This window comes from Ahaetulla prasina, chromosome 6 (assembly GCF_028640845.1).
Source record: "Ahaetulla prasina isolate Xishuangbanna chromosome 6, ASM2864084v1, whole genome shotgun sequence".
Taxonomy (NCBI): domain Eukaryota; kingdom Metazoa; phylum Chordata; class Lepidosauria; order Squamata; family Colubridae; genus Ahaetulla; species Ahaetulla prasina.
Window position 1 is genome coordinate 84,191,063 of NC_080544.1, and position 25,486 is coordinate 84,216,548.

Consider the following 25,486-nt stretch of genomic DNA (forward strand, 5'->3'; position numbering starts at 1 on the left):
AAGAGTCTTGATCCCCACAGAGACCAAGTACATATCACTGGAAACATCATGATGCTGCAAAAATGAGCCAGTCACAGTGTGGGGCTTAGCAAAGGAAACAGAATGAAAATACAGTATAAGACTCTGAGAGATAAGAATGGCGAATTACATTGATGTGATTGGATTTCTCATGAAAAAATTGAGGTGACCAAAGTAATTACAGTTGCAGCCAATTTAGCATTGCAATAACTGAGCCTGATTTGTCTGGATGATGATTTATCCATGTTACTTATAAATAAACAACAAATATTACCTAAGAAGAGAGAAAAAGAGACCTTATTATTATTATTATTTTTACTGGATAAACCTCAATAGCTAGGTTCCCTGGCTGGTTCTCCACAAACCATCCCTTCCCAACCCATACTAAAATTTAATTCTGGGTTCCAATTTTTGAGGTCACATTGTCGATTTGAAATTTAGAAAGCATTTTATGGATGCTTTTATAAAATAGCTACCCTAATGGCCAATCACAAAACATCCAGTCATCAGAAAGTAAAAAATGCATTATTTGCATTTATTTGTCTGACCTCCAGACCTTTCGCCGGGAACTGAAAACTTATTTATTTATCCAAGCGGGACTGGCCTGATTTTTAAATACTAAATTTTTTAAATTCTTAAATCTTAAATTTTAATTGTATTTTATTGGGTATTTTATATGGTCAATTGGACGGTTTTAATTTCAGCCTTTTTGGAATAAGTTTTTTAATTGTTATTTTAGTTTGTATATAAATTGTTTTAATGCAGGCTGTACACCGCCCTGAGTCCTTCGGGAGAAGGGCGGTATAAAAGTTTAATTAATTAATTAAATAAATAAATAAATTATGTCACTTCTAAGGTCTTTGTACCTAAAGGTAAAGGTAAAGGTTCCCCTCGCACATATGTGCTAGTCGTTCCTGACTCTAGGGAGCGGTGCTCATCCCTGTTTCAAAGCCGAAGAGCTAGCACTGTCTGAAGACTCAACACCAAAGGAGCACGGAACGCTGTTACCTTCCCACCAAAGGTGGTCCTTATATTTTCTACTTGCATTTTTTACGTGCTTTCGAACTGCTAGGTTGGCAGAAGCTGGGACAAGTAACGAGAACTCACCCAGTTACGCGGCACTAGGGATTTTGTACTTTGTACCTACTCAGAGCCTAATTACCTAGGAAGGTTTATTGTATATCACAACAAGTTTACAACAAAATACACATCAGGAATTCTACTGAGCTCAGTGAAGAATTAAGAATTAAGAATGAATAATAATGTTTATGCTTTTCCAAAACTTTTCCTCCTTTTTTAAAATTAACCCTCTAGAAACTGGTGTCAAGATTTTAAAATAATTTACAAATTCTGTGACAACAATTTAGAGACTTTAATTATCAACTGCAAACCTTACTATTCGCCTCGTGAATTTTCCTCATTTCTTCTAATTGCTGTTTATGTCCCACCACAAGCCTGTGTAAACAAGGCATTACGAACTCTAGCTGACCAAATCATGGAGGCTGAAGCCAAACACCCTGATTCACTGGCCATTGTTTTGGGAGATCTAAACAAGGCAAACTTAAGGAAAGAGCTACCAAAATACTTTCAGCATGTCAATTGTCCCACCAGAGGCAAGAATACTCTAGACCATTGCTACACAACACTAAAAGATGCTTATCGGTCTTTACCACGTGCAGCTGTAGGACACTCTGATCATTGCATGATTCACCTTGTACCTGCTTACAGGCAAAGACTTAAAGCCACAAAACCAATAATTAAATCAGTGAAGACCTGGACGGAGGAATCAAAATTAAAGCTACAGGCATGTTTTGACTGCACTGATTGGAATATTTTTAAAGATACCTCTGCAGACCTGGATGAACTCACAGATACTGTAACATCATATATCAGCTTCTATGAAGACCTATGTGTACCTACAAGGAACTTGTACAGTAACAACAAACCCTGGTTTATACCTAAACTTAAGCAACTATGACATTCCAAAGAGGAAGCCTACAGAAAAGGTGATAAAATGCTGTACAATCAGGCCAGAAATGCACTAACAAAAAGAAGCTACTCTGAAAAGCTAAAGAATCAGTTTTCAGCAAATGAACCAGCAAACATGTGGAAAACTCTTAAAAATATCACCGGCTATGGCAAACCTCCTTCCCAGGCTGAAGGTAATCAACAACTGGCAGATGACCTGAATGAGTTTTACTGCAGGTTTGAAAGGAAACTACAGCCACCTATCTCCACAACCCCCATCTCAGACACACCAACAACAGCCAAGCCTCCTACAACTGACCCCATTTCATTGGGTTCACAACCCCTAGTGATCACAGAAAAGGAAGTGCAGGACCTATTTCACAGACAAAAGCCAGGAAAAGCTCCAGGCCCAGACAAGATAACTCCTTCTTGCTTAAAAGTCTGTGCTGACCAATTGGCCCCCATCTTCACCCATATTTTCAATAAATCACTAGAGATGTGTTATGTTCCTTCTTGCTTCAAACACTCTACCATCATCCCAGTGCCGAAGAAGCCCACCATCAAGGAACTGAATGACTACAGACCAGTTGCTTTAACATCTGTAGTCATGAAAACCTTTGAAAGGCTAGTGCTTTCCTACTTGAAAACCATCACGGATCCGCTGTTAGACCCCTTGCAATTTGCATACCGAGCAAATAGATCAACAGATGATGCTGTTAATATGGCTCTGCACTACATCCTACAACATCTTGAGTCTCCAAAGACCTATGCAAGGGTCCTTTTTGTAGACTTTAGTTCAGCATTCAATACCATCATTCCAGACATTCTTCTAACTAAGCTAAACCAGCTACAGGTACCGGAACAGACTTGTAAGTGGATCACAAGCTTCCTAACAAACAGGAAGCCTACAGAAAAGGTGATAAAATGCTCTACACTCAGGCCAGAAATGCACTAACAGCAAAAAGAAGCTACTCTGAAAAGCTAAAGAATCAGTTTTCAGCAAATGAACCAGCAAACATGTGGAAAACTCTTAAAAATATCACCGGCTATGGCAAACCTCCTTCCCAGGCTGAAGGTAATCAACAACTGGCAGATGACCTGAATGAGTTTTACTGCAGGTTTGAAAGGAAACTACAGCCACCTATCTCCACAACCCCCATCTCAGACACACCAACAACAGCCAAGCCTCCTACAACTGACCCCATTTCATTGGGTTCACAACCCCTAGTGATCACAGAAAAGGAAGTGCAGGACCTATTTCACAGACAAAAGCCAGGAAAAGCTCCAGGCCCAGACAAGATAACTCCTTCTTGCTTAAAAGTCTGTGCTGACCAATTGGCCCCCAACTTCACCCATATTTTCAATAAATCACTAGAGATGTGTTATGTTCCTTCTTGCTTCAAACGCTCTACCATCATCCCAGTGCCGAAGAAGCCCACCATCAAGGAACTGAATGACTACAGACCAGTTGCTTTAACATCTGTAGTCATGAAAACCTTTGAAAGGCTAGTGCTTTCCTACTTGAAAACCATCACGGATCCGCTGTTAGACCCCTTGCAATTTGCATACCGAGCAAATAGATCAACAGATGATGCTGTTAATATGGCTCTGCACTACATCCTACAACATCTTGAGTCTCCAAAGACCTATGCAAGGGTCCTTTTTGTAGACTTTAGTTCAGCATTCAATACCATCATTCCAGACATTCTTCTAACTAAGCTAAACCAGCTACAGGTACCGGAACAGACTTGTAAGTGGATCACAAGCTTCCTAACAAACAGGAAGCAGCAGGTGAAGCTAAGCAAGATCACATCAAATACCTGTACAATTAGCACAGGGGCCCCCCAAGGCTGTGTGCTCTCCCCACTTCTCTTCTCTCTGTATACCAATGACTGCATCTCCAATGATCCATCTGTTAAGCTACTGAAGTTCGCAGATGACACAACAGTGATTGGTCTCGTTCGAGATAATGATGAATCCGCATATAGACGAGAGGTCGAACGACTAGCCTTGTGGTGCAACCAAAACAATCTGGAACTGAACACACTCAAAACCGTAGAAATGGTGGTAGACTTTAGGAGAAACCCTTCCATACTTCCACCTCTCACAATACTAGACAACACAGTATCAACAGTAGAAACCTTCAAATTTCTAGGTTCTATCATATCGCAAGATCTAAAATGGACAGCTAACATCAAAAACATCATCAAAAAAGGACAACAAAGAATATTCTTTCTGCGCCAACTCAGTAAGCTCAAACTGCCCAAGGAGCTGCTGATTCAGTTCTACAGAGGAATTACTGAGTCTGTCATTTGCACCTCTATAACTGTCTGGTTCAGTTCTGCAACCCAACAAGAAAAACACAGACTTCAGAGAATAATTAGAACTGCAGAAAAAATAATTGCTACCAACCTGCCTTCCATTGAGGACCTGTATACTGCACGAATCAAGAAGAGGGCCGTGAAAATATTTACAGACCCCTCGCATCCTGGACATAAACTGTTTCAACTCCTACCCTCAAAACGACGCTATAGAGCACTGCACACAAAACGACGCTATAGAGCACTGCACACCAGAACAACTAGGTCCCTATGGAACGAGCTTCCCCCTGGACTTCGACAACTACCTGACCTTGGGACCTTTCGCCGTGAACTTAAAACCTACTTATTTCGTCTTGCTGGACTTGCTTAAATTTTAAAATTTTAAAATTGATTTTATGGGTTTTAAATTTTTTTGTAAATTTTATAGGGAAATATTTTATCTAAACTAGCCATATTGAATAGGTTTTTTAAGGGTTGTTTTTAGCTTTGTATGTGTTTTTTTCCCCTGTATTTTATCCTGGCTGTACATCGCCCTGAGTCCTTCGGGAGGAGGGCGGTCTATAAATTAAAATATTCTATTCTATTCTATTCTAGACACAAGAACAGTTTTTTCCTGAATGCCATCACTCTGCTAAACAAATAATTCCATCAACACTGTCAAACTATTTACTGAATCTGCACTACTATTAATTGTCTCATAGTTCCCATCACCAATCTCTTTCCACTTATGACTGTATGACTATAATATGTCGCTGGCAATCCTTATGATTTATATTGATATATTGACCATCAATTGTGTTGTAAATGTTGTACCTTGATGAACGTATCTTTTCTTTTATGTACACTGAGAGCATATGCACCAAGACAAATTCCTTGTGTGTCCAATCACACTTGGCCAATAAAATTCTATTCTATTCTATTCTATTCTAATACATGCAAAATAGCATGGCATCCAGAAGCAACTTCATGCACACTTCCTCTTTTTTCTTGTGCCTTTGAATCAGTTTTGGCTTCTGCAGCTTTCTTTGTAAGGTCTTTTTTGGAGCTGTTTGCCATTGCCTGCTTCTTAGGATTGAGAGAAAGTAACTGGCCTAAGGACATCCAGACGGCTTTGTGCCTAAGGCAGGATTAAAGCTCATGGTTTCCTGGTTTCTAGTCTGGTACCACTAAACTGGCTGTCTCTCTGTACCAACAGAATTGGTAACAAGTTCTTCTCTAAGAATATGGCATCTTGTTGAACTTTTAACAATATTATTTCTATTGTCAGTCATGGATCAGAAAAAAGGCAATTTTTGTATGCTCATTTACATTCTTTTACATTTTGATTGTGTTCTGACCATTTGGTCATCCTTGTTAAGTACTGGGAGACAAAGCACAGCTTGCTTTTGATAATCAATTTACAGTTCCTTTCCCCTCTCCTTCAAATACCACCTTTCCTTGAGCCCAAGGGCATAGATGACAAGAGTGTTACAATGCAGGTCACAAAGCAACACAAGTTGACTCAGTTTGGTCAACTAAAGAACAAGAAAATAAAAGCAGGATGCTCCTGAACCATTAGGGTCTATTTATTCAGAAAGAAAAGAAATACAAAGAAAGAAGAAAAATGTTCCTCTTAAGCCACCAATATATATATATATTCCCCACATTTATTATTTGTATAAATAACTCAAGGTGGCAAACGAACTAATATGCCTTCCTCCTCCTATTTCCCCCCAAACAGCAGCACTGTGAGTTGGGTTGATTTGAGACAAGAGTGACTGCCCCAGAGTCACCCAGCTAGCTTTCCTGCCTCCTAGTGTAGGACTAGAACTCACAGTTGTCTCCTAAATATACATGACTTAATGTATATTTGTGATGATGTGGAAACTCTGGTCTCCACATACAGTTATGAATGTGGATTACAAATGTGGATTACAAATTTTTGCAAATGTGGATTACAAAATTTTGAAAGGGCACCTTTTGATATACAATAACTCAAAACAAACATGAGAAGATAAATGAAAGGTTAACAAGAAGATGAATGAAAGGAAAATGGCATCAAAGCTTAACAACTGATATTGTTGAGCTTTGGTGTCACAGAAGTGTTGCACTGTATTTCATAATACGATGGAAATCAAGAAAAGAAACAACCTAAATCAACCTAGAGATTTTACTAAAGGTACAACAACCAAACTCAAATATTGTAATTCTTCTTTGGACACATTATGTGACAACTCAGCACTCTGGAGAAGTCTCTAATGCTAGGAAAGGTAGAATGAAAGAGAACAGGAAAGATAACCAGCAGTAAGCATAAACTAATACACTTAGTTATAGTGGTGATGGATACAGCTATAGAAGTTCTGAAAGAGCAAGATCATCGTGGAAAAAATGCATCTGTGTGGTCACTAAGAGATGATACTGTGATCATGCCTAATCAAAAATCACTCCTCTCAGCAGCACTCAGTGTCAATGATGTTGGTACCTTCTTGACAACTGTGAGAATTTGGGATACAACTGCAATTTTACAATGGCTCCTTTCTTCCTTTAGTGGGAAGTTTCAATCAATGGTTATAGATGAGGACAGATTGACTGCTCATATGTGGATGCCACAAAACTAAGTCCCGTTTCCCGTGTATAAAGCCCATAGGCATTATCATCCATCAGCCTGGGCTCTGTATCATCAGTATGTTGTTGATTGTCATCCTATATTGCTACTTTGGAAGAAAGGAATTACACTGTGGAGGTCTGAAAGCTGTTAGAATATAGATGGGAAAAAGCAGCCTGAAGCTGAATCACCCACCCCTCCAAATGGAATTGCTGTTTGACTATCAGGATTCTTAGTTGAGTCTTAGTTGTTGTCTGTCAAGAGGGAAGTTCTAAATTAGTCTGCTTTTGGAGGTATCTAGAAGATAAATCAATTCAAAATATGGCAGGCTGATTGCTGGGAGGAGTGTATTATATCTGTTGCTGAGGCCATGCATTAGTTACTGAAGAGCTTCCAAGTTTAATTTAAAGTGTTGTTTTTGACTATTATTGTATACACTAAAACATCTGCAGACTCAACCAGAAGGGATCAGTTTAGTGTCTTCCTCATGGGAGAAGGCACCTCCTAATCCAAGATGAACTTAAAGGACTGAAGCTAGAAGACAATATTTTTCTGTTAGAGCATCAACATTATAAAATAGCCTCGCTTTGCATATTATAATAGCACCTACTATGATGGCTTTCCTAAGAGCACTACAATAAAGAACAAGCCAATGTGGAGAGTTTTAATTTAATGTCACTGTGCCATATGCTAGAGCAGGGGTCACCAACCTTTCAGAACTCAGGGACCACTAAATTCATAATTTTAAATCCCACAGACCACTAATATGATCTGCCTAATGACCGGCTGGATGGGTTTGGCTAGGTGGTCATGTGACTGGATGGGCGTGGTCAACTCGATGTCACTCACATTGAGGAGCACCTCACCGGACCCAACTCACCCCTCCCATCCCAGTTCCTCCTTGCCTGCCCACCCAGGCTCCTTAGTGCCCCAACAAGAAGCAGTTGTTGGAGCTAAGCAGCCACCATGAGAAAGAGTTAGCAAAAGAGCTCAGATCAAATTGGATCTGACTGAGAAGGAGGGGAGAAGGAGGCTCAGCAGAAGCACCTCACTGAGGACTATAGGAGCATAGGCTTTCCAAACAGAGGGATGACCTGCGGGAATGCAAGGCCAGGTATCAGCGCCTGGAGGCTCAGCGGGCTGAGATGGTCAGCCAGTTCCAGGCCATGATGAAGTCCCATTGGAATGAGGCCCTCCAGCTCTTCGCCACCAACGGCACTTCCCTCCAGCCTTCACCCAAAGCCTTGTACCAGGAAGCTGAAGCAGACCCCAAGTCAAAATTTCTGCCCTGCTCCAACCTACACAAAAGGACTGCAAAGTGGGAGACTCTCTGCAGCAACACAACCATTCATTGCACGTATCTGGCTGAGGGGCTGTAGTTTGAGGATCTCTGATTTAGTGCAATATAAAAAATGTAAATAATTTTTCTGCTGACCACCAAAATTTTCTCACGGATCACCAGTAGGTGACCACTGGGCTAGAGGACCAGAACAGAACAGAACAGAATTCTTTATTGGCCAAGAGTGATTGGACCCACAAGGAATTTGTGTCCGGTGCATATGCTCACAATATATATATAAACAGCAAGCTATAGGTCATAGGTCATAATCATAGTCATAATAATTAATCATAAGTTACAAACAACAATTGATAAATCATAATAAACCAATAAGAGAAGATAGTAGGAAAGACAACAAAATGAAAAAAGATGAGAAATGAGACAGTGTTGTGGGAATTAAATATTCAGCATAATGATGGCATGGGGAAAATCTCCAGTTTTTCTAAAGATGAATTAATTGTCTTTAATTTGGGGCTTGTACTAGTACGCTATGGGATCGTTATATTTAGGGATACTATAAATTTAACCAAGGTAAATTTAAACAGTGTGAGGGCATTTTTCTATTTAGCCAGTTTGGTCTGTTGTTGAAAGCACCATGGGAGAAACCAAGAGCCCATGAGTTCGAGTCCCACCTCAAGACATGAAAGCCACCTGGTGCCGTTGTGCCAGTTACCCTCTCTCAGCCCAGCTCACCTTGCAGGGTTGTTGTGAGGAAAATAGGAGAAAGTATGTTCGCTACTTTGAGTTATTTATAAAAACAATAAAGACAGGCTAAAAATAAATACCTTATTTCTTGTGGATTTTTATTATTATTTATTGTTGACATTTTAATGCTTTCTATTTTGCTATGCCTGTTTTACTGATTTGTGTTGATATTGTTATCATTATTGACATTTTTACATTTTAAGGTGTGCTAACGATGTCAGCCTAAAATCTGATGAATAACTAAATGCATATTAATTGACCAATTCAATATACTTGTGTAGAAAGTTAGCACCCACCCCTCTTCTAGAAAAAATAAATATTCTAGGGAAATATTAAAAAGGCAGAATATTATATTTTCCCAAAAGGAGAAACATGCTTCTAAAGACATAAACTCAAAGCCTCAGCGCCTTGCTCCACCCTCCCAGCAATATTTTGGTGCCAACCTATATTTAAGACAAAAGGTTGAGCCAGCTTATCGACAAAACAAAAGACCTTCAGGACATGATAGGATTAGCCCTCACTCAAGTTCCAGACCAGGACAAAGTCATTAAGCCATAATAGGAATTGCCCAACACCCTTTCAGAACACAACCCTCTTCATTACATCATCATCCAGCAAGATTCAACCAAGCCTGGGACACAGACAACCTCAGCTATGACTGCATAGCACCATGGGAATATGACTGCAACCAATAGGATAAGCTCAAATTCAAATCCCAAGAGAAGGTATAAATCTCTCTCTCCCCCCCCATGCTCATTTGCCCAGGACCCCAAAAAACCATGTGGTCCTGTCCGCCATTGAACCATCTTTCCAAACAACCTCAATGTTTCCAGTGTCTTTCTCCCCACTTGGAACTGAACCCAGATGGACATTTCTTCCAACATTGTGACCAAGGATATGTGGGCATGATATATCAGGCTCTGAAACTGTACCAGAACGCTGTTGCAACATGTGATCAAAGGGGAGAACAGAGCCTTTGATAAAACATTACAAATAGTGTGAACACAAGGCAGAGGGTGAAGTCCTGCAGAGCAAATAGGTTCTACAAGAGAAGTAGACTTAAAAACAAAAAAACTGTAGCGAAAGGAAAGTTGGATTGTGTGTTAAAGTTCAGGAAGGACTAAGTGACAGTATGGGTTATATGCTTGTCATTAAGACATTTTTTTGTGTTTAGAATATTCCATTTTAAAAAATAGGGAATTCATACTTCTTTAGCTCTTTTCCATTTTCTAATGAACTTAATTGCATTTTCGAAATTCTTATCCTCTGCTTAGGAAGCTTAAATAATTAGGTCAAATAAAAAAGTAAAAAAAAATATCCAAAATACCCAAAAATATCCCATGCTGCTTCACTCAGAGAAAGAACACCTTCTGTACACATTTATATTTCAGTGATATTTTATATAATTTTATATGAGAGAGAGGGGGAGGGAAGGTGGGAGGGGGAGAGAGAGAGAGAGAAAGAGAACGTGCAGTAATGACTATAATGACATAATGCAATTTGTATTGTTGTTCCCACGGTAAAAACTTCATATTTTAAGATATTATAATATGTATTTAATATGATTGTAATTCTACTTGATAAAAACATCTGAAAGGAATAGGTTAACCGTTAAGTAGAAAAATCTCATACAAAAAGCTATTCATGTTTTTCTGTAAACCCGATAGCTCAAAAGCTTAACTAAGCATCCACAGACCTTCAAAAGTCATTATAAAACTAATTGTTCATGTTGCTAAAGAGGCAAATTACTAAACATATCACCAAACAGAAATAATATGAAATGTACATTATTTGAATTAAATAGTTCAAAAAATGAAATCAAACTTAGGTTTGGGCTTGAATCCATCTCATTTTCAACAAGTATGGCCCAGAAACACACATTCCTACAGTAAAAAGTAACAGCACAGCAAACTACATTTTGAAGGTGCTAATACCATCTAAGCAGCATAGATATATTTGAAATCCCCTCCCCTTTTATTTTATCATAGGCTGGCCCTTCAAGATAGTGTGTAACTAAAAAAAAAAAGATAACAACTAAAATGGACAAAAAGTGAGGCTGCCACAACGTTTAAACATCTGGATTGTCCAGCATATTTTTGGTCCAGTCAGCCAGGCTAGATGATGTTGTCTTTCTATGGTGTGTAGTAACAGCCACTGGTAACATTTGTAGTTGTGCAGCCTACGTTTCTCTGGTATCTGCCTGCCTGCCTGCCTGCCTGCCTACCCCATGGATTTAGATGGTATAAACCAGGAGGCCAGGAACTCAAGGGCTCTAGAAACTGGAGCTGCACCAAGGTTGGAAGAGAAAGCAAAACCTCCCCTGCCTGAACTTTTCTAGGGCTTAGTACAGATAGATTTTTTTTAAAGGTATCAGTAATTGGAAAAGGCAAAGGTTAAAAGTCAAGGCAGGGATATGAGGGAGGAGGAAAGGCTGGACTAAAGCAACAAGGCAAATCATGAAAACCTGCATCCTCTGGAAGTTAACTCTTTTAAAAATCCTTATGTCACTCAAATGCAATGTGAGAGTAAACCTAATGTATAATGAGAATTCTCTGAAACCTGAGAATGTCTGTTTATCAAGGTGTTACCTGTCACATAGCAGGGAAGCAGGAAATGGATGACTCAGCATTAATCAGCTTTAGTCATACAGTAGTTAACTTCCTTAGTCAAAGGAGAAACTGACTCTTACTACAAATGTATCTAATTACAAGTAGTTAACATAAATGATAGTGAAAACAATTTACCATTTATCAAAGCATATAGAAATAGAATATGTTTTGAATTAGCACTTCTAATAGACAGAACGCAAGTATACTTATATTTAATCCAAGTCTCTTTATGATTAATTTCATTTACCTATACAATCGACCAACAAGGTGTATGCTACACATCTAATGTTTGCTACTACTTATAGTTCAGCCTCTCCAGACTTTCAATTATTTTAATCTAAGTCTGTATTGGCATGGGGTCACTTAGGTGAGATGAGCAGTACAGCAGTGTGATGAATAAATACATACACTATATATGATTTTGGAACATTATTCTGACTTTTAAAAATAAACATGCATTAAAATACATTTTTTCCTATTTTTAAATTCCAGGACTCTTTTTTTATCTGAGTATATGTGGATTTCTTTTGTGATGAGTTCATTAGGTATTATTATTGAACTAAAAAGTTTTTGGAGAAGTGGCAATGGGAAAATAGATGTAAACTTTGCCTTTGTCCATGATGGTGAACCTATGACACATGTGCCAGAGGTGGCACGCAGCGCCCTCTCTGTGGGCATGCGAGCCATCGCCCCAGTTCACTCCACCGCACATGTGCACACATCTCCCACTGGCCAGCTGGTCTTCAGGTCTCTGCTGTGCATGCACGGGGGGTGGGGGAGTGCGAGGGGGCCACTCATATGCACAGAGGGTGGGATGCACGGAGGGAGTATGTGCATGTGCAGGGGGGTGGGGAGCACGCGTATGTGCATGTACAGGGGTGCATGTGGGGGGCCCATGCTTTGGGCATTCTGTCCAGAAAAGTTTAGCCATCACTGGCCTTTGTTGTTAGGAGAATTCTCTAATACATGGTGTATTAATTGGAAAGTCCTAGGACTGCAAGCATTATTTTTACTAATTCTCCTCACAATAAAAATGCTGCAAGATAGTTTGGGCTGAGAGAGTGCAAGCACCCCAAAGTTTACTATTGATCTGCCATAGCTGAGGTGGGCTTGAACCTGGCTTTTCTTGCTCCTAATCCAACATTTTAAGAACAAAAATGAAAAACAATTGCATTTGTGTTTAATAAAATACTATGCTATTAGTTTATTCATTGGTGGTATATTGGATTATTTTCTTCTTTTGTCATATTAAAAAAAAATCCCATTTGGTAATAGTTTTTATCTCAGCAGAGTCCTTGGATGGAAGACCAGAAAATACCAAGGTCTCAAGGACTGAGAAAATGGGAGGAAGACGGGGACCCAGGAGTGAAATGCTCCTGGTTCGCACCGGCTCGCCCAATTAGGTAGTGATGGCAGCTGCTGGTTCGGAGGACCGGTAGCAAAAATCCCTGGCCCCGCCCGCCTGCCTCTGCTGAGCCGCACCATCAGCAAAGGTTTTTTTTTTTACTTTTAAAAGTTTTTCTTCAGCCGAAACATGCCTTTAAAAATAAAATAAAAAAAACCCTCTGATGATCACGGAGCTGAGCAGAGATCATCAAAACCCTTTAAAAGTTTTTTTAAAAAAACCCTCTTCAGCCGAAGGGAAAAAAAGAAAGAAACCCCCCCCGAAGTTTTAAAAGCCTCCTCTGGCGATCCCAGAGGAGTTTCCTGATCCTCACAGGCTTTTAAACTCACTTTTTAACAGCCCCCACTTACCGGAGCCCCCACCCAGTGCCCACCCAATTCCCCCTCCTCACTTACCTATAATTACTGCTCCTTTCAGGCTGGCAATGCCACGCTTTCTTCAGCTACTGAAGAAAAAAAAAGCTTGCTTTGACTTCCTGCTTTGCTGGCTGAGGAACTCTGGGAGTTGAAGTCCACAATAAAATAAAATAAAATAATAAAATAAAATATTTGTGCAGCTTTCTGAGATTTGGTGTGTTTCTGTAGTGTTTCACTCTAACTACACAAACACACAAAATCTCACAAAACTGTATGTGGTATTGTGTGTGTGTGTGAGTCAGTTGTGTTGTGTGTGTGTAAAGTGTGAAAGTGTGGGGTTCCTGCTTGTTGCAGGGGCCATTGTGGGTGAAGTGCAGCTGCTTTTACATTGTGTATGAGTCAGTTGTGTTGTATTGTGTGTGTGTAAAGTGTGAAAGTTGGTTTTTGGTACCTCTTATTGTTTTGTATACCTTATTTATTATTTATATTATTTATTGTTATTGGCCACGCCCACCCAGTCATCTGACCACCAAGCCACGCCCACCAATTAAGCCACGCCCACAGAACCAGTAGGGGAAATTTTTAGATTTCAACCCTGGGGGGACCTAAAAGAAAAAAGTTGCAAACTGCTTCCACATTGTTTCAAAGAAATCTACAAGGATATCTCCAGAAAGTCACCAGGAAGAAACTAAGCTTGACTTGAAGAGGACTTTTTAATGGTTTTTGAAGGCGTCTGGAACCACAGTCTCGTTGTATAAAAGAGCACATTAACTAAAGCCATCAGCTAGTGCTCTGTGGTGCATTTTCAGCTGTTCAGGCAGAGAAGGAGTGTTTGTAATGAGCAGACTTGCCTTTCTATGAAACCCCATACAATGTTCAGAATAGTGGTTTTCAAACATAATACATTATTCTTCCTTCATCAGCAGCCAGGCACTGATCACTATGTTGATGTGAATGGTACAAGAAGAGAATCCATCATAGGGAAGGAGATGCAGCTTGTGGTAATTGTTTTTCTAGCCAACACTGTTTATTCAGTGGAAGTTTTACATTTGCATAAAGTATTTTGTGAATCTAAAGAATTAAAACTTTTGTAATAGTAGACTATTGTACAGAAAAAGCAAAGGTTGGAAACTGCAACATTTTTTTCTCTTTGCTCCAGTGACAAAGCAAGCAACAATAAAATGGTTTGACTATGACTATGGCAAACAGCCAGGGTTCCTTATAATTCAAATCACAGCCAGTCTGGTTGTCATTAACAAAGACAAAATTGAAAATAATAATATGTGGCAGTTGTCCCATGTTGGACTGAAATGATTCACCAGTTAGAATGCAGTTGAGTGGAAAAGAGCTTTTCTTAAATTGATTTAAGGTTATAGAGTCTGTAGATCATTAACCTCTGTACTAAATTAATACATTTTCAGGAACTGAAGGTTATTTAGGTGGGGTAAAAAACTAACTCTGATTTTCCCTAGGTAAGGATTCCAGATAAAAAATGAAAATGCAGAATATTTTTGCCCAGCATTTTGGGGAAGAAGTTTATTAAGTGTCAGTACGTTTAGACTATTATGACAAGCAGTGCAAGCACAAAGAAAAAGCACAGAAGAAAGAGTGCACATGTGGATAGAGTAGTGATTAACTGTATGATCATGTCATTTTATTTTATGATAGAAAAAAGAATACATTTTTGGCAATATCAGTTTAATTCAAATATCAAAATACAACTACAATTTGTAATCCAACATTTCTTTCAAGTTACACATTTTTTGTTGGACTAATTGCAGTAACTCTTGCCTTGCTAAAGAAGCCACCACTGGCTAAATTGATATGGGAGGTATGAAGTACATTTTTGAAAGTACAATGGCTGGTGTTACACAACAAGCTAAGACAAAATCAAATGAACCACAAACAGCTTATCATAATATGGCAATCTCAGCAGGGTTCATGGCTGAGTCACAATTGTGAATCAGTTAAATTGTTTATTTCTCAAAACTGCCCTTTAAGCTATAGCTTTCCCCTTAACCTGGAGAAATAGCCCTCAGTTTGGGTGACTGCTCACTTCCCTATCTTTTCAGATAATCTGCAGCACAGTAATATAAAAGGCAATTGCTTTGTAACCATTAAGTTAACTTAAGTACAGGCATTACAGCTACTGTAATAATCGGAACAATAATTACAAGAACTGCTTGTAATTGATGCTTCACAGGTTGCTGTAACAAAACGGCATTGCTGCTTTTCAATATTGATTACTGTAACAAAATGGCACTGCAATGCAGAAATGATAGCTCTTGCGCCATTGTGTCTCTGTCGAAGCATCAAGGTAGGCCAGAGGTTTCAAACTCATGTTGTCACATGATGTATCGCAACTTTTTTCCCCTTTGATAAAATGGGAATGGGCGTGGCTAGCGCATGCCACGAATTTGACAGCCCTGAGGTTAGACCATTTCATTATGCTTCAACAAAAATGTTTCCTGCCCTCGACTTGCCATTTGTTTGGTGACCATTTGAAGTTACAAGGGCACTGAAAAAAGTGACTTACACCCATTTCTCTTGGTTATGACCATCACAGCATCCTCACATTCATTTGGGTGCTTGGCAACTGGCGTGTTTTCATGGTGGTAGCAAAAATCCGGTGTCACGTGATCCCCATTTGTGATCTCCATTCCCAGCCAGCTTCTAAAAAGCAAAAGCAATAGGGGAAGCTTAAAGATTTGGATTGGATTTGCTTAAAGACCACATAATTCACCACTTGCAAAGAAAAAAAAAGATAATAAAATCAGGTGTGACTCCTTTAACAACCGCCTTGTTTAGCAATGAAAATTCTATTCCTAATTGTGGTTGAAAGTTGAGGATACCTATACACGGATATCATTAAGCCTAATGAAGTGGCTAATTTGACACTTAAATTTTGGTGTATTTAGAAGTAGGGCCTTGTTGCATATAAAGATGGATTGTAAAGTTTGACCGAAGGAGTTTTACAACCCTAATTAACTCCAGCCTGATCTGGAGATGTATATCATAGCAGATGCAATGCATTTAGTAATCCATGTGTAATGCCAGTATCACTCATCTGAACCTTGGAATGCCTGTGAAGGAGACATTGCTCTTTTTTAATCATCTCCCTACTTTCAGTAATCAAAATGACCAAGATGTTTTTCTACTCTTGACTTTGTTCATGGAATTCCTAGCTATTTTCTTGCCTCGTGGTTGGGATTGGTTTTTTTTCCCCCCTTCTGTTCTCCTCACCCTACTTAATGTGGTTATTTTAAACTGAAAGTTTCAGAAAGAAATTCCTTCTGGGGATTTTCAGATTAGTTTAAAGGATCTCTGTTTGCTATATCCACCAATGTATTAGGTATTTCCAGATTAACTGGAAATCATAATTTCAAAACACGCAGTGCGTTTTCAAGTTTGCTTCACAAATATGAAAAAAATTAACTTATGGTATAATTTAATTTGCAAGCCCTTGTTTAATAGAAATACAACATTTAGTTGCTCAACTATACTATTAAATAAATTGTGCTACAAGAACAGAATAAAATGTGTTATTCTGCCAGAATTCTCAAGTAGTGTGTTCTGTCTAATGATATATTTTTGCCTTTCTTCCCATCATAATGACCCCTAAATCTTAACAGACCACAAGATCATCCTATTATATGTAGCCACCTTTATGCTTATCCTGTTTTAATCATGCACAGATCGTAAATATATACATCAATCTTCCTCAATTAGCATCTTTCACATGTCAAATTATGACACACTGAGCTGGGATTGATTGAAAACCAACATATTCGTTGAATGCAAAAGTCTCCAAATTCAGCATGTCCTAAAAACCAGATGCTGTGAAGAAACCGTTGTAAGGAAGAAAAATTCAGTCTAGTTCCAAGCCATTAGAAAAAAATGGTGGAAATAAACTCTGGCTACAAGGAAAGGTTTCTGTTTATTTGATTTTCCAGAAACTTCAGTGACAGCAGCGTATTTCTGGGGTGGCTGACCCATTGGCTAGGGGAGTAGATGGATTTTTATATAGTTCTGGGGTTTTGTGATTGAGATGGGGGGAGGGGTTGTGCAATGTAGTGAGCCTTGTGCCTTTTAATATTTCAATGGTGGTGGGTTAATCCTATTATATCCTAAAGGTCATGTCTTGTCCTTAGAATTTGGGTGGGGGGGATGTAAATCCAGCCTGGGGGAGCTGTGGCTGAAGGTGTTTTGTATGTGAATAGACTGGTCTGGATTTCTGTAAATGGATACTGAATGGAATGCTCCAGTTTTCTCAATAGATACAAAAGCATCTCATTCATAATACTTAACTGTTGGAGGGACTGCCTGGAGTGTTTTCCTGGTAGTGGAGAGAAGTGAATAATTTGATCCTAGGAAACCCTTCTTTTTCTCTCTCTCTTTCTCTCTGTGTGTGTGTGCGCGTGCGCACACACACACACACACGCACGCTGATTTCCTACACCCGTGGAATTACTTTCAGGTCCTCCAGAAGAGTTTCTTAGATGCATCCGAGCATGCATGACGCATAGCTCCGAACTAGACTGGCCTGAAGCAGTAGGTTTCTTATGATGGGAGTAGATTGGGTAGAGGTTTATTCAGCTTTTCTACAATCAAGTGAAGAACCAGTTTGGTGTAGTCATTAAGGCACCAGGCTAGAAACTGGGAGGCCAGGTTCTAGTGCTATCTTATGCACAAAGCCAGCTGGATGACTTTGGGCCAGTCACTTTCTCTCAGCCCTAGGAGGCAGGCAAGGACTAGCCACTTCTGTAACCTTGCCAAGCAAATTGCATGGACTAACCCAGGCAATAGTGAACTAAAGGCCCAACACACACACACACACACACCAATCAGGTTTCACTTGCTCATCATCGTTTCATGTCTACGGCTGTTTGAACAACTGAAAGATGGTTTACTGTGTGAATTCGCTTCCTGCGTTATCATCACGCCGAGAGTCAGACTTTAGACCGGCGCTTTGTGAGTTAGGAAGTAAGTTTCACCCTTGGATCGTTTCAAGCTCGTCTTCCGGAACTTGTTTTCCCAAGGATACGTTTTCGGAAGAACCAGCTGCGCTGTTCCTCTCCTTTTTCTAAATTGTCCGCCAAAACTTCTCGCCTTTACGAGAGCAGAGGGAGGGAAAAGGAAGGGTGGGGGGAGGGAGAAAGGGTTGAAACGGCGCAGGCAGCCAGAAAGAAAGAAAGAAACAGCTGCTCGCTCGACAGTCCATTTCCCTTGCAGCCAATCCACGAGAAAGCTCCCTCTCTCGGCCAATAGGCCGCGGCCGGTTGACGAGCACCGAACGGCAGCCAATGCCAACCAGAAGGGCGGTAGGCAAGGAGGGGGGGGCGTGGAGTGTCTGTTCTGCCCTCCTGTTCTCCGCCTCCCTTTCAGGTGGGGAAAGGGGTGCGTCCTCGTGCCTAATGGGGTCGGCAGAGGAAGGGGGAAAAAGCGGGTGGTTTAGCAAGACCCCGCAGCCCGGCTGGGCGCAAGTGAGAAAGGAATGGCTCGCGGCGGCGCAAGCGGGACTGGGGCGGCGCGCGCCTGGCTGAGGCGCTCTGCTCGCTGCCGGGACGCGATCGGAACTAGCGCGCGCCGCCTCCACGCCACCCTGAGCAGCAACAGCAGCCGCCGCCGCCGCCGTCACCGCTTCCCTTCCTCCCCCTGCTCCTCCTCCTCCTCCTCCTCCTCGAGCTGTTGAGGCGCAGGTTTTGCCGGGCGAAAACGTCTCCAAGCTCCCGTCGCGACTCGTTTCATTCCGCCTGGGCGCTGGGGCGCAGGGAAAGGCGAGAGACTTATCTTGCCCCGATAGCCGCCTCTCCTGCTCTTTTGCTCGTCGCCTCAGCTCCTGCCGTCGCTGCTGCTTCCCGAGTGCTTTCTCCGCCTCAGCTCCAGCAAAGAAAGGAAGCCTCTTTTCCGTCGGGGGGGGGAACGGCTTCTTCTTCGCTCCCCCCTCCCTCCTTCCTCTCGCCTTCTCTCTCTTTCTTTTCTCCCCTTCCTTTCTGAGGGTGGGAGGGAAGAAGAATAGGAGCCCGGCGAAGGAAGCCAGCCGCACTCAGCCCGCCCGCCCTGGGTGTGCGTGAAAGAGCCATGCGAGAATACAAAGTGGTCGTGCTTGGCTCTGGCGGGGTGGGCAAATCCGCTCTCACCGTCCAGTTTGTGACGGGCTCCTTCATCGAGAAGTACGATCCAACCATCGAGGACTTTTATCGCAAGGAGATCGAGGTGGATTCCTCGCCGTCGGTACTGGAGATCCTGGACACGGCCGGCACGGAGCAGTTCGCCTCCATGCGGGACTTGTATATCAAGAACGGGCAGGGCTTCATCCTGGTTTACAGCCTGGTGAACCAGCAGAGCTTTCAGGACATCAAGCCCATGAGGGATCAGATCATTCGGGTCAAGAGGTACGAGAAGGTGCCCATGATCCTGGTGGGCAACAAGGTGGACTTGGAAGGCGAGCGGGAGGTCTCGTTCGGGGAAGGCAAAGCTCTGGCCGAGGAGTGGAACTGCCCCTTTATGGAAACTTCAGCCAAAAACAAAGCCTCGGTGGACGAGCTCTTTGCCGAGATCGTCCGGCAAATGAACTATGCTTCCCAACCCAACGGGGACGATCAGTGCTGCTCTTCCTGTGTTATCCTCTGAAAAGAAAGAAAGAGGGGGGAAAAAACTAGGGTGGGGGAAGAGCACAGCGGCGCGTTGCTTTATGTGGTGTTTTTTTATTATTATTATTATTTCCTTTCCTTTACATTTTGAAATTAAAAAAAAAAAGGTTTACATCCAACAGCACCACAAGAAAAGGTGGCGGCAGCTGGAGCAGCAGTATTGTCATTCTGTGAAAACTCCCAAGCCTTTTGAAACAAATTTTTGCATTACGACCCGGATCCCTTCCAGGTTATAGTTTATACTCATGCTGCTGCGGGTGGTTTGTCGGTGTCATGAGTACGCATTGTCTCTCGTTAACATCTGATCCCTCCCAAGGAAAAGAAAAACTACCAAAAAAAAATCTCTTTGGAAATGTGGCGCTTTCCGCATGTACATGCCAGCGGTTTGATTGTTGCTTATTTCTTGTACTTGCCTCAGTTGGGAGGATTGTATTGGCCATTGATACACCAGTAGGAAAAGTTCCTGTGTTGTTTGCGGCAGGGACAGCGGGAGGGAATTAAGAATTGCTTTATAACTGGAAGATTCAACACGCAGAGACACACCTATAAGAATCGAAGGGAAGCTTCGAAGGAAGGAAGTACATGTGGAGAAAGTTCAAATCTTTCACACTTGTCAGCTTGAAATTATCTAGTGACGGCAATTTTTGATTTTGAGGATTTCTATGCAAAGTTGGAATATTTGTTACCATGCTTATCTCGTCCGAAGAAGTATTGCACAAGTACTGCCTGGGACTTTTAATAATACTGATGCCAATACAGCGCATGAGGTGCCACAGAAATATCTGCTGATTACTTGTGAAATCTATTTTGTTTACTTGTTGTATTGAAAGGGAAGGAATGAAGAGCATTTATTTGTGTTGGGTTTTTTTTTTAAAAGAAAATCAGCTATGAAAACACTAACAGACTTGCACAGTTTTTAAGTTGTGTGTACTTTGTGGAATGGTTGGGGACAGACAAGGCAGGCAAAGTAATAACATGCCTTATTCAATTTGAGGAAGGGGGTTGGCAATAACCAACTAGATCTTTAAAGTACAAAGAGTTTGTAAAATGTGGCACAGGGTGAACAGCGCCCCTGTGTGTGTAGAGTGCCTTCAAAGCAGCTGTTGCAGCCCGTGCCAACCTGTGGAAGTTCCAAAATCCCATTTATTTACCCTCTCCTTCCCCCCCAACCCACTCCTTCCCCAGTTAACAGTTTCAGTAAGAGAGAACAAAAGGGCCTATTATTAATGGAATTATTTTCCTCTTTTTTAAAATCCATTTGAGACTTTTCACTTTAGTTGCCATGGATTTCAGGGTTTTTTTTTAATTATTCAGGTTCACAGGTATTAGTGTGCTTTTGTATGAGAGAGTATTTGTGTGTGCACCCCTTTCCCCCGTTTTCCTCCAAAATGATGTATTTTCAACCAGCAATGAAACAAATTGTTGATGTATCTGAAAAACAAAATCTCTAATTGTAAATTTAAATCCCAGACAGACGTTTATTCATTTCAATATCTTTTAATACAGTTGCCAATTTTTAAAAAAGAGCAGTTTTATGGATTTTTATCTATTGTGGAAATCTGTGTTATCATAGTAGGTTATAAGTTATTGTTGACAAATAATTGTCTAAAGCAATAACAATTGAGGCGAAATATTTTTACTATGAAGGTCTGGTATCTGATCTTGGAACTGAGTGCTAACTTGTGCTAGATTCTGCTAAATCATGATATATGTCATATATATACATACATATATACATACACATACACATACATATACATACACATACACATACATACATACACCCACACACACACACAAATATTCATGCTTCAAATGCTTTACAGGGTTCAGTGCTTAATTTAGTCATAGAATTATAAAAGTATAAAGATTCATTAAAGTCAACAGGCTGTTTAATGCTAGAATCCAAATTAAATCAACCCAAATAGATTGGTATTCCTTCTCTACTTGAAAATATCTAGTGGATAGGCTCTCTATAAATCTGTTTCTCCATTGAACCGTTTACAACTGGGATTTTTTTCCCTAATATTCAGATGAAAACTTTCTTTAAGACTGTTATTCCATGTCCTACACTCTGAAATGATGGGGAATGAGGCTTGACTTCGATGAGATGCCCTTTAGGTATTCAAAAAATGTTATACTCCCCCTCTTTTTTGATCAAGATTAAACATACCCAGTTTCTCCTAAGGAGAAACTTCTTTCAGGTATCAGGCCATCCTGATACTTTTCTTGGGACCTCTTCCAATTTCCCATTATATTTTCTTACAATACATTGTCTAGTAAATTACATAATAGTCAAGGTGGCAATCTAACTAATGCAGATTGCAGTGGATCTATTGCTTATTATTCCTGCTAATATAATCACTTTGGGGTAACAGTTTCAAGAATTACTAGATATAAGCACTAGTGATGTCTGTGGTACTATATAGAATTGTTGCCTTAAGATAGATGTTATGAGTGCTTGGAATGCCACGGAAAACAAAAATAGAGGTACCTTGAGTATGAACAAATTCTAAAATTGTTGGGAGACAGTATTAACATCAACTTTCTTCTCATCCTATTTTTTTGTAATATCTCACTGTCAAGATCTTAAAAGCTCATACATATTTGAGATTTTTGAGTTAGTCTAGTAGGGATCTACTGAACTGAATGGTACTTATTTTATTGCTCATTTTAGATCACATATTTCCTGATTTTCCATCATAATACTTTTTAAGTTTAAGTATAGGATACTTGTTTTTTCACCCAAGAAATGCAGTTTTCTGGTTGGTTAACTCAGTTTTGAAATATCAGTAATATACTCCATTAAAAGAGACTGAGTTGTTTTCCTATAGAATAGAATAGAATAGAATTTTATTGGCCAAGTGTGATTGGACACACAAGGAATTTGTCTTGGTGCATATGCTCTCAGTGTACATAAAAGAAAAGATACGTTCATCAAGGTACAACATTTACAACACAATATATATCTCATCCTCTGGTTTTCAGTACAGATGTTTGATAGTAGAGATTCCTTGATTCCTTCAAGAGCACTTGAAACTCTATTGTGGCTTATTACTTCCAGAAACTTATACCAAACAAAAGAAATTGATAGCTATTCACCCAAGTAGGCTATGAAAGGGAACTGTTTATGAACAAGTATTATATGTTTTATTAATATGATAAACCTCAATGGATTTAGATCTGGTTAAAAAAAAGCAATGATTTGAAAGCTAGTTTGGCTTTCAGTGGGTTTAAGAAATAAGGAGTTACTTAAATATTAAATTGGTGAATTCTTATTATCCTACTTAGTAAACTATTAAAACAATTATAGTATTCTTTAAAACCATAAGCCTTAAATATATTAAGTATGAGTCTAATTTTTTATTTAATCAGGAGTGATTTCATGCAATTAAGCAGAATTTCCTTAAATAAATTAGAATTTTAGCCTTAACCTGAGGTCTTTGAACATCATTAGAGAGCAGAATATCTAGAGTAAGAAGTCTAATGACCTCCATTTTAGATTTAAACTCTCTTGCCACTGGTCATGCTTCCTGGTACTGATTGAGCTGAAGTCTCAACTTTAGGGTATACCTCTTCCTATTTTTGCATCATATAAAATATAATTAGCATATATCTGCAGTATGCTCTACTTGTTCTATCATATAAGTGATTGTAATATAGGAAAGGTACTAAATTTAAATTCAAAAGGTTAATGTTATGCTTAGAGGAAAAAGGGAAAACATTACTAAAGGTACATTTAGCAGTAACTAAATGGTAATGTAGTTTTCCACAGTCGGATAAATCCAGGTATGATGAGAATGTTAATATCTTTGGCCACATTTTGTTTTGAGAACTGGAGAATTATTCCTGCTGATAACAGAAAACATGGCCTTGAGGATACAGTAATAAAAACAAAACAGTGACATAGCTATGGATAAGGATTTATTGTACCTTCAAGCATATTCAGCTTGATTTCAACTAACTTTAAAAAGTGCTACTTTATTACTTCATAATACTTCATGATCCAATTATATATTCTAGAACTTTAACTCTCAATTTCCCTACTGCCCCAAAAGTTTTTGAAGTCTCCAATGTGTAACTTATCCTAATTTTAAAACTGGAAAAGTTAAATATCAGCTACATAGATTTTAGTTGTAAGGTTAACTTAAGTAAATGAATCAATTTGGACATGGATAAAGAAAATCTTATGGCACCTTAAATATATTATAGCATAAGCTATAACAAATGTGTTAGCATTTTAAAAGCTACAGCATTCTTCTTTCTTCTGCAGCACACTAAACATTACCACCCCTTTGTTTTGTACTTAGTTTAAAGGAAAAGTCTTTCATGTCAAACCAGACTCTTGGTGATTTCATGAAAATGTCCATGCAATTTATTAAGCAATAGCATGGACATGGTTTGCTATTGATACATCTACAATATATATATTTAATTTACTTAATTAATTGATTAATGTATAGCCCCAAAGTTCTCTGATAGTTTGTGATCCAGGAGAATCAAGTGTGCTTAGCTTCTGAGCTCAAGACAAGGTTTCCTAAATACTGCTACATTCAATTATCAGATATTATTTTTATATTTAAAAAGTACAATTACTGGTTTAAGAAAAATATAATGATTAAGACAGTATGTTCAACAGAAAGATCATAATGTCATTTCCTACTAGCAGCAGCAAAGACATGATAATAGAGTATTTTCAGTTCTTGTTAATGTATATGTTTCCTGATTGTTAAACAGAGTTATAAGCTTATTTCCAATAATAGAAAAGGTGGACCAAACCAAGAACAGTAGATGAATGAATATCGCAGGGATACAACAAAATACTAATACATTCTTATAATATAATAAAAATGTGTTTTTCCTTGCAGGAAATCTTAAATTCAATCCCCAACATTTAGACTTTGGTCCAAAACCAAATTATACCAGATAATACAGATTGAGATCACCAGGATAGTGTCCATTGGTGCTGTAAGACTTCTAAGTGGCTACATATCTACATAGTATAACTTCTATCATCTGAGCATGGAATATAATGATACATACATCATCTCATTATGGAATATATTTGATGCTTTGGCTAATGTAATATAATGCCTAGAACAATATTTCTGGTCCTTGTTTGTAGTAATAGTTATTTGAAAGTTGCATACAGAACCTATTTCTAATTAGAATATTTGGTTCTGATCAGAAGAGAGACATTTCAGAATCAAACATGAAAATCCTGAGATTGCATAAGATAAAACTAGTGCCTCATCAAAAGACTCAGGGCCAATAATAAGCACATTTTATATTTAAAAGGTTTTAGGTATAGACCGAAGTTTTATCATTGATTCTTTTCAGGATAGGGTCTTTGCAGTATGCAAAATAGGGAAGTAGCATTACATTTTGTACATGGTTAGAAAGGATTGCAGAAACCCTAATCCATGGTTGAGTTTGAGCGAAATTATATGAAATTCATGTACACTTTGCCAAAACTTATGGAGGGGGGAACAGAACCCAATCCTCAGTTTGCTCCTTCCCCACCAAAT

General features: G+C 39.5%; 1 protein-coding gene across 1 annotated transcript; it reads left to right on the top strand.

Moving 5' to 3' along the window:
• The first annotated feature begins 18,542 nt into the window (after positions 1–18,542).
• RAP2B (RAP2B, member of RAS oncogene family) lies at positions 18,543–21,777 on the top strand. Its single transcript, XM_058189406.1, has one exon. The coding sequence runs from the start codon at positions 19,387–19,389 to the stop codon at positions 19,936–19,938; it is 552 nt and encodes a 183-aa protein (XP_058045389.1). The 5' UTR covers positions 18,543–19,386; the 3' UTR covers positions 19,939–21,777.
• The last annotated feature ends 3,709 nt before the right edge of the window (positions 21,778–25,486 follow it).

What these genes read in the sequence shown, in the direction of transcription:
- RAP2B (XM_058189406.1), top strand. Translation starts at nt 19,387, where the DNA reads ATGCGAGAATACAAAGTGGTCGTGCTTGGCTCTGGCGGGGTGGGCAAA.